General features: G+C 48.8%; 1 protein-coding gene across 1 annotated transcript in view; it reads right to left on the reverse strand.

The window, feature by feature from the left end:
* Positions 1-19,613, reverse strand: part of jbug (filamin-type immunoglobulin domains fbug) — a 171,876-nt gene that overhangs the window by 134,454 nt on the left and 17,809 nt on the right. Inside the window, exon 2 of the mRNA XM_075891036.1 lies at positions 17,512-17,775. Within this exon, the coding sequence (XP_075747151.1) occupies positions 17,512-17,775 (264 nt within the window). The remainder of the gene's footprint in view (positions 1-17,511; positions 17,776-19,613) is intronic.

Below are 19,613 nucleotides of genomic sequence, written 5' to 3' on the forward strand. Positions count from 1 at the left end.
TCGGCCCTTCAATGGCTCAGCTGCCGTGCAAGCGAGGAAGAGACAAAACACACCGAGCCGCAGGTTCTTTTGTTTTTCCGCTATCTGCGAGATACTGCATTGTCTCGACTTCGTGCTTCGTTCGTCTGCACGTATGTTCCGACCGTGATGGGATACTTTACTGTATGTATTGTGTGTATAATAGCATTCATCATCGCATTCACGTGGGATAGCGCGCTGAAGCAGTGTGAACAACGTCCGTCCGCTTTTAATAGGGAGCACCCTCTCTCTCTCTTTCTTTCTCCCTCACCATTCCGCTTCACAATTAGCACAGCCACCAAGCCAATGAACTAAACATTAGCAAAAGCTGTTGTGAGATTCGCGGACTCGACGCAACCGGCATAAGGTCGAATGACTCAAACCGGCGCGAACGCGTTCACATGCACGCGAATGGCATTTGAGGTGGCATTTTGCAGATACAGCAGTACACGAAACCACAGTCGAGTTGGTGTTGCCCACAAGACTATACATGGTCACTCAGCACGAAACGAAAAAAGTAGGGGCAAGGAGCAAACAGTCGAACTTTCGACTGTTCTATTGCAACGGGGTTCAGAGTCTACATAACAATTTCGCACTCGCGCGAAAGTACTAAAGAACATTACGCATTCGATTACCGTAATCGCGCCCTCTCGAGAAAAAAAACTAACAAAAGAAACACCACTCTCCAAGGGCAAGAGGGAAATGGACGCGTCACTGATGAATGATTCACCAGTTTTCTAACGTAGAATGCCTTCAATGATTCTCGTGAGCCCACATCCGAGCTTCTGCCAAGTGACATTACCTAGTCGAGAGCACAGTCGAGTGCTCTTCCTCTCACCGTTTGCTCAGGGTATAGTATAACACCACCTCATTCAGCAGCCACAACAAAACTCTTACTGCTCATACCATCGTTACGTCTGGAAAGTTAGTGAACGGCTATACTCTCTGGTGGATTCATTGGTAGTGTCCATTCGGTAATTCCTCACAGAAAAAGCACAGATAAGTGTATACGGAACAATGTCCATCCGCTACAAGCCAGAGTACAGTGGTACTAGTCACAGCCTCAAGCAATTTCGTCGTCACGAAACAATTCCCTCCACCGCGTCTAAAATACGTAATCAGGAAGTGCAGCGCCAAAACCTGCAGTGCGACATGCGGCTCTTCGGGCAAAATCAAAGGAGAGGAAGGAACACAGCATGGAGCTCTCGAGGGAACGAACGAGATCATTAGATCGAGGCTCGCCAATAAACACTGCCTTGAGCGCTCAAGGCATTGTACGCCGCGTCCTCTTTTTCAGCACAGCCGCTTGGATCGCACGGGAAGGCTTGGACAACACTAATTAGAACGACCGAAAGAGCTGCGTGCACGCGATGTCTAAGGCAGCGGCGGGAACAAAGTATTTATTACCCCACTCTCCTCGATTTCGATCACAGCCTCTCTCTAACGCAGTGCGATGACTGGATGATATAGGACGCTGCACGCGCACGCTTTATATTTGAACACTTTTCCCATAATTCCTCGGTTGACAAGGAAGTGAACGAACTTGCGTGCTTCTTGAGGACTAAAGAGACTAAACTCATTTTTTTTGTCCTTGCTGGGATCAAGGTAGGCGGGGGCCGGGTTTTGCGGCGTCTTCGGCCAGCCGGACTGCCCAGAGTTGGTCATATTTGGGCAAGCGCTCAGTAGCACAGCCTCCCGCTGCTCTTTATAGTGTGGTTATCCTAAATGTATACGATTGGGGCTGTGTTTGACGCCGTGTGTCGTTGCGGGACTTGCCCAGATAATTTGGTCAAGGTTGGCGCAAGCCACCCCACAAGCTTTGCATTGGGTGTACAAACGCCTGGGTATATGTGACTATAAAGCGGGGGGCCATACGAGTTGCCCTCATGAACGACACTGACTGATAGCGTCAACCATGCGAATTCACACTGTCTTTGCCTGCCCCTCTCTTCCTCAAGAGTAGGGCTGCTAACCAACCCGCCTTTCTGTTCACCCTCGCTTCCAGACTCTTGAAGATCCCACGCGCGTCACTATGATTGTAAGTGACTCGAAAACTGCCATACGCAACTTCAGCGCAGGTCGCACCTCATCAACTGCCCTTTCAATTCTTAAGAAACATCCTCCCACGCAAGACGTTGCTCTCATATGGACGCCCGCGCATGCGGGGTTGAGTGGCAATGAGGCGGCTCATACCTGTGCTCGAGGAATGACCGGCCGAGCGCAGGCCTCTGATGGCGCCTTAGACTACGCGGCCTTTTTCAGCGCGATATATCGTCTTTTGACCTTCCACGATATAACGAATCACTACCGTCTACAGCGCACTATATACCCCCCCCCCCCCTACATCATGGAGCTTCGCGCTACCATGAAATACTATGGCGCCAGTTACAGACCCGTACGTTTCCTGCCCCATCTTTTCGCCATCTTATACACCCTGTGATATACCCCTCCCCTTTGTGCATTTTCTGTCAACAAAGAGCTAACCTAGACAATATCATGTGGGGGTGTACTCGAAACCCACCACCCAATTCTCTACACATTAATAGTAAGGAGCAGTGGGAGGCTGCTATGTGCAGCTCGGCGCCCGAGGTCCAGGACCATATCTTAGATTGGGCCAAGAGGGTAGCGGAGACCTACGCTGGGTAGGCTCCTTTGACACTCCGCCACCGCACCTTTCCCTCTTGGGATGAATAAAGTTTTTCTCCTCCTCCTCCCACGCACGTGCACGCGCTTATAAAAAGCGGCGGCGGTGTATCCGCCACCAACTCTTCTCTCGTGGGCTCCCTTTGGAAACGGCGAAATGCAGCCGTGCTTGGTCGTTTGTCGTATCTGTCCTCGGATCTGCCATAGAAAGCAACGCTCTCAAGAAGCACCACTCGCGATGGTTTGTTGATGCTGGGCAGCATTGGGCAGAACAAAGGCACCGGCAGCGCCGGGGGCTGCGGCAGTAGCGGCGCTGCCCCCTCACAAAAGCGGCGTCCGCGACCGAGAGAGAAAGGCCGGGCAGCGTAATTGCTGAGCCGGCCCGGTAATCGGCGCCCCCACAGGCTTCGCCTCGCTTGCTTGCTTGCCTGGCTGAGCCCCGGCTGTTGAGGCTCTGCGCGAAAGTGCTCTTTGCGCCGAGCTACGTGGGTGTGCGCGCACGCGCTTTGGCAGCATTAGGACTGCCTTGAAAGGAAGAGATGCGGGCTGTGCTACCAATGCAAAGGACAGCCGATATACAAGGTCCTTGCATTTTTTTTCCCTCTGCCGTTCTTCCGGTGGTCCAGTTACGTCGTTCAATGTCGGATGCTTACTGCAGTTCGAAGCCTGACCCCGGAAAGAAGTCACGAAGCGCGTTCCGCTGCAAATGCAACCAGCAAGAAAGATGGACGTTGTCAGAAGAGCCCAGAGACGGTGCTCACTTTATATACATGAAAAAAGTCAAGTTCTCTGTGAATGAAGATTACACTATATATATTGTTGGTTGTTTATTTTCTGGCTGGTCCAATGTATGAAGCTAACAGTGGCGAAAGTGAGGTTCCGTTCAACGTGCAACACGCGACAGCTCTGTCCTTCCCAGTAAGAACCACGGGAACACTTAGTTCCATCAATGTGACCTTTAAGCTCAGTCAAGGCCAACGACGGGAATGAGCTTCGGCGAAACATTAGTGCGGCACGTTCTCGAAAACAGCGGCTCTATAGGCGAGTCTTTCATGCCGCCTCCGCCAAAGCCACTGTATGCATCCAAGTTTGCGGCTCGATCGCTCCTAGAGCGACGACGGCGCCAAGCAGCGTCTGCATGTTGTTTTGTAATTCAACACGTTGGCTCCCTTGTCCGCGGCGTGTAGTCGAAACGCGTAGAACTCTCGCCATCCTTGCTTAAACGAACACGTGCAGTATAAAGTTAAATGTATGCAAACCAATGGTCTCATCTTACTCTCAAAAAACGCAAAACAACGTTACCGTTTGGCAAACTTAGTTCAAGAGCGTTTAACCACGTCGAACTTATTTATGAGGGGATCGAATCCCGGCTACGGCGGCTGCATTTCCGATGGGAAATGTTGTAGGCCCGTGTGCTCAGATTTGGGTGCACGTTAAAGAACCCCAGGTGGTCGAAATTTCCGGAGCCCTCCACTACGGCGCATCTCATAATCATATGGTGGTTTCGGGATATTAAACCCCACATATCAATCAATCAAAATCAATCAACTTATTGAAGAGGTCGCGATCAACAGCTACTCAACTGGAAATGTCCAAGATTGTATAGGACACCTGGTGGATGCCGTGTCGACGGAAAGACGGATCCCAACATGAAAACGTAACTGTTTATTGAACTATAGCAGCAGCAGCATCGGGCGAGCATTCCCCCGTTACGCTCGCCTGATGTAGCGGAGAAATGATGAGCTAGCAGACTGGTTTTGCAACCACCTCCGGTGACGTATGCCTCGGTGATGCTGAGGTGGCGCTGTGGCCTGTCGGAATGAAGTGCAGCGTGCAGCCACGTCACGCCGAGCTAAATGATAACGAGCAGGAGGCTGCGTGAAATTCTGCGCAGAGAGCGTTCAACGAAATAACAAAGCACTTCTATCTGTCAAGAAGGGTATTCCCTCTCCCACACCCGGCCTTGTGCAGGGCGCAGGCAGTCACCCTAAGACTATTGCAAGCCAGTGCGTATCCTAACCCTGTGGTTCTTCATGCCATCTACCCTGAACGGTATCCAAGTGCGGATTGCCCCGTTTGTGGACTGTTAGCCACATTCAATCATGTGTTGTGGGAATGTGAAGTCATCGGCCCCGCCCTCAGCGGGGACAGGTGGGCTGCGCTTTTACGCAGCCCCGAACTTAAGGATCAAACCCTGGCTGTGAACGGGCCGCCAAGCTCGGCTTGACGGTCCCAACGTGGGATTAGCCGGGTGGCGCGGGGTCTCCCCTGCGTCTTCTTAGGACAAAAATAAAGTTTTAATCAATCAATCAATCAATCAATCAATCAATCAATCAGAGAGTGTCTCCACGACCCTATATATCGACTGGAATACCCGTCCTTGTACAACCCGCTATAAGAATGCCCCATACTTATTGCTTCGGTGTAAAGCATTGGAGGCAGAATGGTATGATCATTCGTGTAATATGACTATAATACTTTACATTGTACTATGTGGAACGCAGGCAATAGAAAGAGAGAGAGAGAGGGAGAGAAACAGTAGAAAATGATGGGAACTTAACCAGGAAAAGGTCGCAGAGGATACGAATGGTACAAGCGTGAAGATGGATCAGGCACAGTTTGAGCACACACGTGTTAATAATAATAACTGTGGTTTTACGTCCCACAAACGCGATATAGTTATGAGAGACCCCGTAGTGGAGGGCTCCGGTAATCTCGGCCATCTGGTGTTCTCTAACGTGCGCTGGCATCACACAGCACACGGGCCTCAACCATTTCGCCTCCAGCGACCGGCACGGCCGGGCTCGAACGCACGACCTTCGGGTCAGCAGGCAGAGCACCGAAGCCACTGATCCACAGAGACAAACTTGAGCACCACGTGTTGAAGGAGACGAGATGAGATCTCTCTCTCCGGCCAAGCCATAGCCAAGCCAGCGTCTGGGGCGACGCCCGGCGGCGATGCATCAGCGAACCGGAAAGGGCAAGGACACCGGCGAACGCCGAGGAAGACCGGACGGGGGAAGCCGGAAAAACACACCGCCGTCTACGTGGCTTCCTGCTGACCGTGCGTGCCGCCGCCGACTGCAATGACGACGTTATCGAGGAACCCTCCCCTCTGCCTTAGCCGGCTTCCATTACGTCGCGAGATTGTTCGCGGGAGGCACCACAGGCTCATGTGCTATACGAGGGCGAAAAGGATTCCCCATCAGTCTCAGCCGAATGACGTTGACAGGCGGAGTGTGATAATAATGTCCAGCGCACACTGTCCGCGCCACAGAGGCGGGCTTGACAGCCAGCTCGCTCCGACCTGCTATTCCTCCAGCATTCCAATATTTACTATACTTCTCGTTTTGTCTATCTGGACCGCAGAGGGCACCACCGACGAACATCGTGCATTGTTTCGAATATCAAACGCAATGTACACGAGCTGTACCCTATTAAAAACATCTCGATCCTCAACTAGTAACGTGCATACGATTCTAGAAGCACTGCTAAACCTAGAAACAAACACAGCAAATGCAGAGGGGAAAAAAAAAGGAAAGAGGGCATACAACAGCGGTGCTGTTCGTCCTCTTTTTCGTCGCTGTTCGCCATACAAGCAAGTCCCATTCTCTCCTTTTTTCGGAAAAACAGAAAACAAAACTAATGGCTCGAATAGTGACTTTCACAAATTTATTGTTTCCCCTTCTATTTGTGTGAGTATGTTTGTTGGAACCCTCCCCCTTCCCCCATTCACACAACACAGCCCAGTGCCTGCACCTCTCATGCAGAAGACCTAACGATATCCGGGGTATAACGCCCCAAAACCACAATATGATTACGAAAGACGCCGTAGTGTAGGGCTACGGAAACTTCGACCACCTGGTGTTCTTTAACGTGCCTTGATTATCGCACGGTAAACGGACCCCTAGAATTTCACCTCCATCGAGATGCTACCGGGATCGAACTCGAGACCTACGGGCCAGCAGACGAGCACCGATCCACTGTTACACCGATGTGGTCATGGACAAGATCTAAGCACCATTATACGACAGATGCATTCCTTTACTGCTGCTGATAACTGTGCACATTTTCCTTTCTTTCTTTCTTCCGTTCTTCTGTCCGTTCTTTCTTTCGTTCGTTTCTTTCTTTCGTTCGTTTCTTTCTTTCGTTCGTTTCTTTCTTTCTTTCGTTCGTTTCTTTCGTTCGTTCGTTTCTTTCGTTCGTTTCTTTCTTTCGTTCGTTTCTTTCTTGCTTTCGTTCGTTTCTTTCTTTCGTTCGTTTCTTTCTTTCGTTCGTTTCTTTCTTTCGTTCGTTTCTTTCTTTCGTTCGTTTCTTTCTTTCTTTTGTTCGTTTCTTTCTTTCGTTCGTTTCTTTCTTTCTTTCGTTTCTTTCTTTTGTTCGTTTCTTTCGTTCGTTCGTTCGTTTCTTTCTTTCGTTCGTTTCTTTCGTTCGTTTCTTTTTTGCTTTCGTTCGTTTATTTCTTTCGTTCGTTTCTTTCTTTCTTTCGTTCGTTTCTTTTTCTTTCGTTCGTTTCTTTTTCTTTCGTTCGTTTCTTTCGTTCGTTTCTTACGTTTCTTTCTTTCTTCCTTCCTTTCTTCCTTCCTTCCTTCCTTCACAAACCCATGCCATTCTCCTCTACTACGTATTCAAGATTTGCCTTTGTTTTTGTTCTCTAGTGTGCCGCCCTGTCTTTACAAAGATCCCGGATGCGGGCTCCGAGTGGCTACGCCCACGTCGGGGCGGTTCCTGGTGCTCCTTGCGCGCGTGCGTAGATGGAGGCGAGTCGTCATGGGTACTCATGGGCGTCCTGCCGCGCAGGGACAGGTTCCACGTACGGTCCCTGACAACTGCATTAAAAACAGGTACTGCGACCGCGTGTATATACGATTACATCACATTGGCCGAAAGCCACATAAAAGACGCCACCTTCAGCAACGCTTTTACTTTTTCTGGCGGGTAAGTGAGTGGTTGTCCAAATAACGCACCAGCATTCTTGTAGTAGGAAGCAAATGTCTGTAAGTATGTCGAATATCAAATGTGAGCGATTTTTCGCAAGGCACCTGGCCACTGCCATCTTCTTTTCTGTGCTTTTGTATATCGCCACCTGCATTACAAAGACCGCGTGCTCCAAGTCAACCATTTTCATGCGTATGCGTCTACCGTAACACTGTTTTGTTATTAACCATCCAATATGGCTACACTGAAACACATAGGATGCAAGAAATAAATATGAGAGAGAGAGAGGGAGACGCACAACATTGGAGGAGACAAGGCACACAAAACAATACGCCTAAAATGTTGTGGTATGTTACACGGACAAAAATAAACTGACAAGAAATGGCAGGGCTGTCGAAAAACACAAATGAATAAACGCACAGTGTCTTCTGCGTTAAATGACCGGAAATTTTGCTTTTGTTTTTCTCTCTTTAGTCAGCCCTTCGTCAACTTACTACGCGCATAAGGGCTGCCATGGTGTCCCACGTTGCGCTGTTTTCAAGAACGTGGCCAAAGATATTTCCTCCGCAGTGGGGTAAGATATTTCCTCCGCAAGGAGGGAAGTGTGCAACATAGCTGACGAAAAATTCCGAAAAAGAAGCCGAAGTACGCATCTTGTGAAGAAGTAATAGTTTACAGCATACTATTGTCACGTGATCACGCTTAAATAGGACAATAATCCCGCTGTATTAATGATAGGCAAGGAGAGCACACTAATAGTGTAGACAACAACAAAAAAGGAACAGGCCACGCCTGTGCAGAATGCGCAGCTCAGTCACAGCGAAAGCTGGAACAGCGGCCTCTCAGAGGCTTTGGTTAAACGGATGGGCAACTGCTACAAGCACAGTTCCAGGGTACTACTACTGCAGAAATCATCATAATTTTTGTGTAGTTGGGAGGCAACCACTATGATATACCCTTCGACATTCTTCGGAGAAGCGTAGTACCCGCTCCAAACTCGCAAGGAAGTTTGTGCAATTTTTTTTTTGGCGTTGTGGCTGACGAAGGTGAAGCTTTTGTAATGGGTTGGAGCATTTGATGGCCTACTATAGCCACGCCATTCGCTCTTTGTCACGCTCGGTTGGTCGTTTGCTGTTCTAAAACGCTTTATGACTGATGTTAACGCGATTCCTTTCCTCGATATCAAGCCTGCCTAAGGTAAGTTCGCACCCGTGTTGCAAGCACTGGTGTGGCTCTGTGGAAGAACGCTGGGCTGGCACGCAGTGGATGGGGGTCCGAATCCCATTGTGTCCGTGGTGTTTTCTTCATTTACTTTCCTTTTTCGTTCTTGTTTCGTGCGACTGTAGTTACGGACACCGGCGGCGGCGGACAACTATGTCGCACGCGACCTTTGTGATCTAATAACTGCCTTCGCTGTAAAATAAAACAGGTTGCTGGTTGGCAATCCACTGCAGGAATTGCGGGTACAGGCCTATGTTTGAACAGCGCCCTATATGTACTAGCTCGAGGGAAAAATGAAATGACGCGGTTGGACAGTGGAAGCTGAACGCATATCTGCATTAGAAGACAGATGCATCAATGAGCCGCTCCTTGCCTTGTCTGTGAAATAGGTAACGTTTCTGAGTGGTGTAGTGTCCGCGTGTAATACGAAAATTCGGGACATTCGTAGCGTGTTGGTGGCATGTGCATAAAAAAGTCATGCAATTTCTGAAATAAAAATGTTGCAAGCTTGCCCTTCGTATGTATAATCGTGTCTATTTCTTTCCGTGTCTCACTTGCGCAACTTTGAGCATTATTATGTGTTGTGCATGCGTTTGTATGCGTGCATATACACATTCTGCGGGAGACTAGCTCCCTCTCCCCCCATCCCTGGCTACGCCAGAGGCTTTTTTACACGTTTTCCATTCTGTGTTGTATCTGACCTTCAGTCTTCTGCAACAACTGTACATCATACAATCACAGGTATTGCACTATACTCAATGTACGAAAGAAATCACAACGCAACGCAGGTAAAGGACGACGGCAAAAACAAATACACAGAGAGTGCTTTTAATTGCGGCCTTCGCGCAACGCGTCGTGATTTGTTTGTTATGCGAGACCAACTCGGCTCAAACTTCCGTTTTGCGCACGGTGCGACGGGCGAGTGCTTTTAGCTGCGACGGCACCCTCCAAGAGTCTGGGAACGTTCCAGCTGTAACTAAGCGCGTGCCAGTGGTGACGTTAATGGACGAAAGCTAATTGTGTCACACGTATACATTCTGTGGGATGACATAGTTACTATGTATTACGTCGGACGGGTTGGAAGGCGTAGTTCCGACCGGCATGTTGGAAAATCATTACACTTCCTTCAAAAGTCGTTTGTATAGAGTGCGTCAGAGTCCGTTTGGTCATTAATACACTATCCAGACCTTGAAGTATACCCGATAGGCAACAATTTAAAGGAAGTCCGTCGAATGACGTCATTCGCTTCCACAGCTATACTCGGCTGAAACAAAATTGTAGAGAAAAAAAAAAGAAACGTTCATATCAAATATATTTCGTACGGTGTATAGCGAGCGCGGTGAACGAGCCTTCGGGTCCTTTCCGGCAGGAGGCTAAAAGAAACAAAGAAAAAAAACGCATTCGACCAACCAGAAAAGAACTAAAAAGAGGCCAGGGAGGACGCGCCCTTGCAATGTGGCGTGTTTACAACTACCCGCAGAGCAGCGTGCGCTTATAAATGCACCGGATCCAAAGAAACGGCGTATGGGCGCAAAATGGATGCACGAGTAGAGAGAGAGAGAGAGAGAGAGAGAGAGAGAGAGAGAGAGAGAGAGAGAGAGAGAGAGAGAGAGAGAGAGAAGCGGCAGGATGTTGAGAACGAACGGGACGCGGAAAACAAACCAAATAAATGAGAGATGAGAGAGAGAGAGAGAGAGAGAGAGGGGGGGGGTCGGCACGTAGTGCAAATGCAGCCCATTCGCACCTTCCTATACGTGCAGCGCGGCAGCTCTGCCGGGACTTTGTTAATCGGCCCCGTAATTGATCATTCTCTCGAAGCGGCAGCTAAGTGCATGGCGGCGGGGAACCCGGCGTGCTCGCTACGAAATGCGGTCACTCATCGCGCCACCGCTGCGAGGCACGATCTCCGCGGCGTGCGCCCTCCACCCCGCATACCTTATCTGCACGCACCGCGTTAACTGCGATAAGCGGTCCGCTAATGTGGACTGCATACTGCGACGGGGAAGGACACGGCTTAATTGCGTCTTCGACGTCCTTGCCGTTGATTCGGCGGCGACGGCTTGTTACAACGGTATCGAATGATGCGGTTTGAGGACGACAGGTGGCGCCATGACATGGAGAGCTTCGGGTTAATTTCGACCATCTTAGATTCCCTATAACGCTCAGCCTGCAGGATTGAATGTCCCCGAATGCGGCTATACCATGGCTTTCTTTCTTTCTTTCTTTCTTTCTTTCTTTCTCTCTTTCTTTCTTTTTCTCATTTCGCTTCTTTTCCTTTAAAATCTGAATAACACAAAAGAGAAAGTCTCACCATAACTGTAGGGCCGGCTAACGAGAATACCAATAATAACGCAAACAGAAATGGGAGTAAAGCTATAGAATTCACCCGCGACCCCGTGCTCTGGAATAAATTTAAATTTAGGACTGCATGCTATGTATCGACTATAGCTACAAAGTGCGGCATTGGGGACCCTCGCACTATAGACGGGTTGCGGTTTAAGCTTCAACAACAAATGGCAGGTCAGTTGAACGTGGAAAAGCAGCGTTTCGCATCATATCCCGCAAAACAAGAGATTTGTTTATCGGGATGTACGTGAGTCAAGATCCAGGCGGTATTTCGAGTCGAGATCCAGATGAATAATGACGTATCTAAAAGACGGCTGTATGCATATTTGGAGAAGTTGGTGAAGTTTAGAAAGCCAGTTATAACTCACTCGTGAAATCTTCACGCGAAATGCTCCGTAGTGACCAGTTAAGCGTCCAACTGTCCTGAAAACGACGCTAACTCCAGAGCAACGGCAGCCGCAGCCGTCGTTGCTTGGCACTTTCATCGGCACTACCTCACTGTCCTTCATTTCACACGACTCACTTGCCCCTAAAACTTCGCGTACTATTTACTACGCGCGTGTTTGTACACGGAGACAAAATGGGGCATTCGCACACCACCCGCCGCAGTTCACATCAAAGGGTCCGAATGCCTGCCGCCTATAATAATGCGTATTGACGCGCGCCGTGCTGTGCGAAAGACTCGCGGATTCAATATGAGGCCGGCCAAGGCCGTCAAGGCGCCGAGCGTACTGAGCTGTAGATCCGGTCCTTCATCGCAGTCGGCCCCAATCTGTGCGAGTGCTACGCGAATGAAAGTCGTTCGCACCCTGCCGAAACCACCGTCTGTGCGCCGCGTAGCATGACCGGGTACCGTCGTTCTCTGCAAAGGCCGTCTCTATACACACCGTGTCTATGCACAACACGATAAACTGGTCCAACTACTACAACCTGCGTTCACATTAAATAAGCAACGACCACAGCAATGGGAGCGCACAGCGCCGTATATGTGCTGTGCGAGAAGCCACTCCTCACCTTTCCCTTCCGTCTAGATTCCAACAACGAGTTGGTTTCGAGCTACTGCTCTATGAAGTAGATGCAAAGTTTAGTGTAGTGGCCGATTAATTCAAGCAACGAGATGACGATGGATTTTTAGGGGGGCGAAGGCCTGTCCGTTGGTGGCGTTCACGTGCGCCGTAGGTGTGATGACGATAAAGATGGTGACGGACAACGGTGACGTCTCAATATGCTCTACGATGTATTTCGTACGGCTGGAAACGCCCAACAACCACCGGGGGAACGTGCACGGACCTAGTCTTTTCCAACTTTGGGCTAGATCATAAAGCACTAATAATTAAAGCAAAACTAAATTCGCAACTTAACACAAGATTGCAGTTTTGACCGATAAGCATTCTATATAACTGTAGACCGCTTTGTCACTAATTTACATGCGTGGGTGATTAATGTCACGGGTGACTTACGGTAACACCGAACGATCGCACTGCTTCGCCTACCCATCATCAGACACTTCGTAGATATGCCGTTATTTTTTGTAAAGCGAAGATTAATATCGCCCCAAACAATAACGTGTGCATGCAGACCAATGACAGCTCCCTTTCCCCCGTTGTAAGCGGTCTGTACGTTGACGAATCGACGAGTAAAACTGCGACAGAGTATGTCAAAAAAATTGAGGGTGACCTTTAATATTCGTATTCCGCATATATGTGTACCTGTTGTTCTCCGCTGGATTTACAGTCTCTTTCGAAACGAATGCCCACCCAGTGGCGTACCAACTCTTTCGCGAGTGGGGGGGAGGGGGCAAACCTACCTGACTCGTCAGCCGAGATATATACTACACACACACACACACACACACACACACACACACACACACACACACACACACACACACACACACACTTATATATATATATATATATATATATATATATATATATATATATATATATATATATATATATATATATATATATATATATAATGAGATATAACAGATAGTAATGCCAAGGAATGTACAGGGGAAGTTATTAGAACCAATGGAATGTAAATAAGAAGAAAGAAAAGTGGATGAAAAAATAACCAGCCGTGAGCAGGAATCGAACCTACGACCTTCGAATAACGCGTTCGATGCTCTAACCACTGAGCTATCACAGCGGCCTTCCCTCCGTCCACTTTTTTTGGGTTTATATGTAAATTTAGAATTTAGAAAAACGATATTTGGTGACTAGCATGGCAAGGATCTCGCAAGCGGAGAAAATTAGTCCTTGTCTACCGCTATAGAACACGATCACCACGATCGTCATTTCGTTGGTTTTAGCTGTAATCGGCCAGTACAGTCGCCTGTTCAAATGGTTCACAATGGTTCAAATGGTTCACAATGGTTCAAATGGTTCACAACGTTAAAATGGTTCACAATGTACCGTTGATTGGGAGAGCTGAATTCAACAGTTTTTACGGGCGAAGCTCCTTAGGGTGTGGGTCGTTTCCTCCTCCGTTTGTGTGTTTTTTGTAGTATGCATGTAGCCACCCCTAGTTTATGAACTGCATAATAGATGGCATTGTGTGTATATGTTCTTGGAAATAATATTACTCGATGGCGTTAGCGGTTTTAGGGGCGAAGCTCCTTAGGGACAGACAGATAGGCAGACAGATGGTTCGCCTCACTCATCATTTACTCCGTGGATGTACATCAAGTTTTTTTTGTTCGTGTAGGTGCCGTTTTGCAGTGTTGGCGCCATTTCTGAATACAGATAGCGTGTCGCATCGCCTATTGAGCGTGACTGTACATCCGAGGTAAAGCACTGCTGATCGCAATTTCACGGAGGGACGCACACGCTGACGGCCATACCTTGTGCCGTGTAGCGCAGTCACATGCACTGAGCGCGCCTCATGCACGCCCAAGGACATGCTTCGATTGTCTCACGTCCCCCATGTCGCAACGCGCTTCGACATGGCAAGTGCCGACGTGGCTCACAACAGAGTTCCTAAAACTCCGGTACAAGTACCACAGACGCCTGTGCCAGTGGCGTAGCCAGGTTTGGAGGGTTCGAATCTACCTTCTCAGGATTTTTTTTTCTTGTATGTGCATATACACGCGGACATGTACGAACACACGCAGGCGTAAACGTGACAGGGTTAATAGGAGCACCCTCCTACTTCGTGCATATATTTATGGTGGAGGAGGGTAGTGATTTCAAAAGAGGAAATGAATAAAAAAAAGTAAACTCCGCAACTGTCCACAGCAACGCGGGACACTTCAACAGTGGTTCGTGAGGGAAGGGATAACGAGGGATTAAAAGAGATATAAAGAAAAGGAAAGATTGAGAGACGGTTATAGAGGTGTGCCGATGGGGATCCAATCGGCGAGTGCCTGTCGAAGAGAAAGGACATTGAACCTTCCCCCGTGAAATCCACCGAGCGTCTCCAATACTCCCCTCATCTGCATGGATTTTTAAAGAAGCGCTCCTATAACGTAGGGAGAAAAACGTGCATCGAAGGGAGCGTAGGATGAGCGCTGATATAGGCGCTCGGCACGAGGTCGCACAGGTATGTTCGTGAGCTGTTGTCTGATGAAGGCCAGTGTGTATGTCAAATGAATAGTCATAGAGCCTTAACTGTGAATAATTAATGTTATAGCAGGGCTGCTCTTAAATGCCTCGAATCCATTGCAACTCGATAGAGCTGCTGCATAAAAGTTTACAAAAAAATTCTTGTAGCCGCGAAGCGCATGCAGTTGGCAATCAAGATAGGGACCGCTTTGCAAGAACTTAATTCTTTGGCATTCTTACAGTAAAGAATTTCGCATTCTTTCCGCCATTTCTCATGGGTCGAGGGCGTTGGGAAGGGGGTGCCAAAGAGGCACTTGCCCCCTACCTAAAGTCGCACTAGCCCCCCCTCCCCCCCCCCTTTCCAACCTCGGTGAAACACTGGTATGCCCTCCCCTTCCTCCCCTCCTCATATGAGACAAAATCCTGACGACGACCATGGCAAGTCTTCGTTATCGCCATAGCCGTGACAACCCTTACACAATCACGGTCCCAGATAGCGCCGTGCCGACGAAATCATCCATGTATACGGATCCCCTCCCCACTCCGCGCTTCCTTCCGTTCTCGCCTTCGATCGCGGTGTTTGACATCATAGTGCTATCGCCAACGGGTCTCAGCCAGCGTCCGGAAACTCGAGACACCTCTGACTCATCCACAGCGCGTGCGTGCGTGCGAGAGACTTCGACAGTGACGCGTAGCCCCGAACTCGAGCAATGCGCACCGCGAGCTATCGGCCACGTACGGCAGCGTCAGCAGCGAGGGCCAGGTCACCGAGTCGCCGGCATGGTGTGGTGCGGTCACCGTTTCCGGTCGTTGCGCCGACGATAAGTCGCTCTGCACACCGCGCATTTTCCCGAACAAAAAGCGAACACGCTCGGCGATCGTACATACCGAGACCACTCCACGCGCTATCACGCAGATCTGGGAGCCTGTCGCGATAACAAGTGGCACCGGCGGGGGTTTTAATTGAAAGCCGTCGAGCCACGATTAAGAGAGAAGACGGTTTACCTAGCCTACAGCACAAACGTTATCGCATAGGCTGTCCAACTGAACTGAGTTGCCTGTTTCGCGGCGCTCTTCTCGTAATGCAGCAAAATAATAGTGATCATAAAAACACCTAGCTTTTCTTCGTTAGTGAGAAGGCGGAACATCGATGGCACTCAGGTAACTACAACGGAAGGTAAAGTAACTCGTGTATATAAGAGGTCTGATGTAACAAAGTCGATTTCATTTCCGCCTCAGACCTGCCTGTAGAGATAATGGATGATAATGGATGTTGTAGGGAAGCCCCTAGTTCCCCCTTCCTCCGCCCCTTTTTCATTTGCATTTTACTCCATGACGTGTACAGCACCGAGCGATACGTTACGTTCTTTTAGCGTAGATGTTTTCGATGAGTGAGCCTAACCTGCGTACTCAGATGGGTAGGACAACCTGTAGAAAAGGGCTTCTAGAGCTGCAGAAAAAAATTTAGTTGCCCCAAGACTTTTTTTTTTTTTTAATCGACAAGGGCCTAACTGCTTCGTATCTTCATCCATTACGATCACACCGACTCAATTTTGATGGCTCTCTCAGAACTTTCTTCTACCACGGGAACGTGCAATACAGGTGCCTACACACACGTGCTTACAGGCAGGTATATACGTGCACGAGCTGCAACGAAATATCCTCACAAATATCCGCGACAATGCCTGAGCGTATGGACCACGTTCCCCTTCAATTCGCTATCAATCCGAATTAGTGCATCCTATAGAGAAAGAAACAGTCCACAAGCAGTCTAGAGACACCCATCAGTACTCAAGGAAAATTAAAACAAAAGCAAAAAGAAATTGAAAAGGCGCACTAGATTCAAATTCCGCGTTGTAGAGTTTTGCTTTCCTTGCCGAATTTGAGGCACACCGCGGTAGGTATGCACTTCCCATTTCGTAATTCACATTTCATAACTCACGTTTCATAATCCACGTTTCTTAACTGTTTAAATATTCAAAGAAATAGATGGTCCACGGCGAAATAGGAAGTCAGAGTCCATAAAACATCGTGCTTTTACGACACCCTACGATCGTGTTTTCTTCATTTTATTCCTCTTTGGGACATTCGGCACGTGTCTCACACATTCCAATCTCTGGCAATAATTGAGCCTATTTTTCATTTATTATCTGCCCTCGATAAAACAGCCCCATTCATCCGAATTTCAGGGGCAGAGGGTGGGCTGGGGCACGCTTTCTGCCTAAGGGCCTGAATAGCAGTCTGGGAACTTTTGACGGACTATGTATATCCCTCCAACCGCACGTCATCGGGATCCATTCTTCACGACTAAGTACGCGAGCCACCAGAGGGGAACTTCACCAAACGGCGCGCCCGTAAACGATTGAGGTTGTTGTTACTCCTCCATTACCCCTTCACTCCGACTACCATTGGCAACGACGCCATTCTGACAGACAAGTGACACTTGGCAGAATGTAGCCTAACTACACCTTACAACGCTTTCCCAATATTCAGCGATACAACTCATTCAAGAAGAACGGCGATTTGGGCTAGTTGGTTTGAATTCATAATAATATAGGTTGCAGCGCGAGCACGAATGTGCTAGAAGAAACAGACGAAAGTCGAGGTACGGAAGGCAAAGAGGACAACACGAGCTCGTGTTGTCCTCTTTGCCTTCGGTACCTCGACTTTCGTCTGTTTCTTCTAGCACATTCGTGCTCGCGCTGCAACCCTTATTATCATGACAACTCATGCCATTACCAACCTATCCAATTCCATTCCATTTATCTGTCCACCCATCCACCCCAACGTAACTCACCAATGTTGACGAGCTTGATGTTGTCCTGTGCCATGGCGGTGAGCGCCGTCTGTACGTTCTCCAGGCACTGGTGCTGATTCTGGGGTCGCGCAATGCGTCGCAGGCGGCGCTTCTGCAGGGCCTCGACGAGCGAGATGAGCCGCAGTCCATCGCTGAGGTCGCGCCTGAGGTCGGTGACGACGCCAGCGCCCGCCGGCCGAAGCTGCTCGTTGACCCAGTTGGTGAACGTTTTCTCCTGGATCTCCACCCACACGAACTCGTCACCTGCAGCGAAGGAAGGGGTGCGCGCAGCGTCAGCTACAAGGCCTCGAGTGTACTCCATCTGTGGCCGCGTTCGAGGACCTCAGGGCGTTTGCCCAGACCAATCGTGATGACGAATGGAGCAATAAAAGAACTGGGTAAAAAAAAAACAAGGTAATAAAAAGTGAAAGGGGTACGGGGTGACAAAGAGGACACAACAATTGTCTTCTTTACCATTTTGTGTTTCGTTTCTTATTCGTTTAATGAAATAAACTCCATCACGATTGAACTGTTCCAACTCGACGAGCTCATCAGCTCTCAAACATAAAGTCACAAAACTATCCTCAGCAAACCACGTTCCAAGCTTCAGGGGAGTATATATTAGACAAAGGAGCCATGCGGACCATGTGTCACCAGAGGCTGTCACCACAACAGCGTCCTTAATGTTAGAGCAGTATATAGGGAGAAAAGGAGGTGGAGAAAGATAACAGCAGATTTTAACCGTACCAGGCGTCAGCGTGCCGGCGTCCTCAAATCACCCAAACGAACAAGTACGAGACATGACTTCGGTACTTTACTGCGATTGGCGGCTCGCGAGAAGAATGAAAGGTCGCTTCACCAGCAAAGGCCTCCGTGCGCACGGTAATCACGCGCGTTACCAGTTACTTGCTAAAATAGTTATAACCAAGCTCATACGCAGGAAGGATTTTGCTGCAAATATACTGCTCGTTCGGTTTCGCTTACAGCGCGTATCTGTCGGCCATATTCAGCGGTTATGCTTTTTATTGACATGAGGTAAAATGGGATGTTGGCGCACAAGTAAGGCGCTGGCAACTCCCTATAGCTCTTCAGTGGATCGAGCACATACAACAGAAGAAACAAAAATACAAACAGTAGTACGTGGTCAGATAAACACACGAGGACACGTACCAAAACTTATTTTCTAAAATGACATTCAATAGTTGAATATTTTATGCGCATGTGACGCAACTGTCAGATGCTCCACGTTTCCCATCGCTTTTGTTGTAATCTTCTCTGCCACGACTCCTGACAACAGTCACTGAGTGATAGAATGGGTGGTGAGGGGGAAAAAGTCGAACGTACTTGATGAATTTGATGTATTTAACAGAAGCTACAAAAGGAAACTCAAAGCCGCTTGATCGCGGGTCATGCGTTGTTCCCGGCAACGGCAGCTCTTCCAAGGGGCTGGAACGCGTGCATCCTTAATCGGGACGCAACGCGGGGTGCTAAACATTATCCTGTCTACGCATGAGACTACATTATAGGCACCCTCGTTTGCATCACCCATAGGTGTCTATGGCTCGCATGCGGACGACGAGGGCTTGTACCGAAACACAGTGACTGCTATAGAATCTGTAATACTACGCCACTAAAGCATTATAAGTTCTTAAAACCAACAGAGTCAGAAGGTTTCCTCTTTAATTCGCTGGCGAACTTAGGCGGGTTTCACGGTGTCCGGCTTTCGAAACGTGGGGCCCACACGCGGAGTTTCGCAACAGATGGATGATCGAAGAGCTTCGCTTTCGCCTATCACTCAAAGAGCGCACCACCCGGCTAAAGCAAGCGTAAGAGGGCACGGTATGAAATGGGCGTATACTTCGTACCATGAGAAATTGTTTCACGCTGCGCGTATAGACGAGCAACAGAAGCAGTAAGCCAATACAAAAGAATGATCGACGCTTCGAAGCACGCATGTACGGGCTCCATCTTGCCCCACATCGTTAAACCTCTTGTTCACGAGCATAGTTGTTGACCATTAAACTTGGAGACGCGTCTCTATTATTATTTTGTCTCCCGAGATTACCGCGTAGTCGCCTGAAGACTTCTGTGAACGAGCCACT

This window comes from Rhipicephalus microplus, chromosome 1, assembly GCF_043290135.1.
Source record: "Rhipicephalus microplus isolate Deutch F79 chromosome 1, USDA_Rmic, whole genome shotgun sequence".
NCBI classification, from domain to species: domain Eukaryota; kingdom Metazoa; phylum Arthropoda; class Arachnida; order Ixodida; family Ixodidae; genus Rhipicephalus; species Rhipicephalus microplus.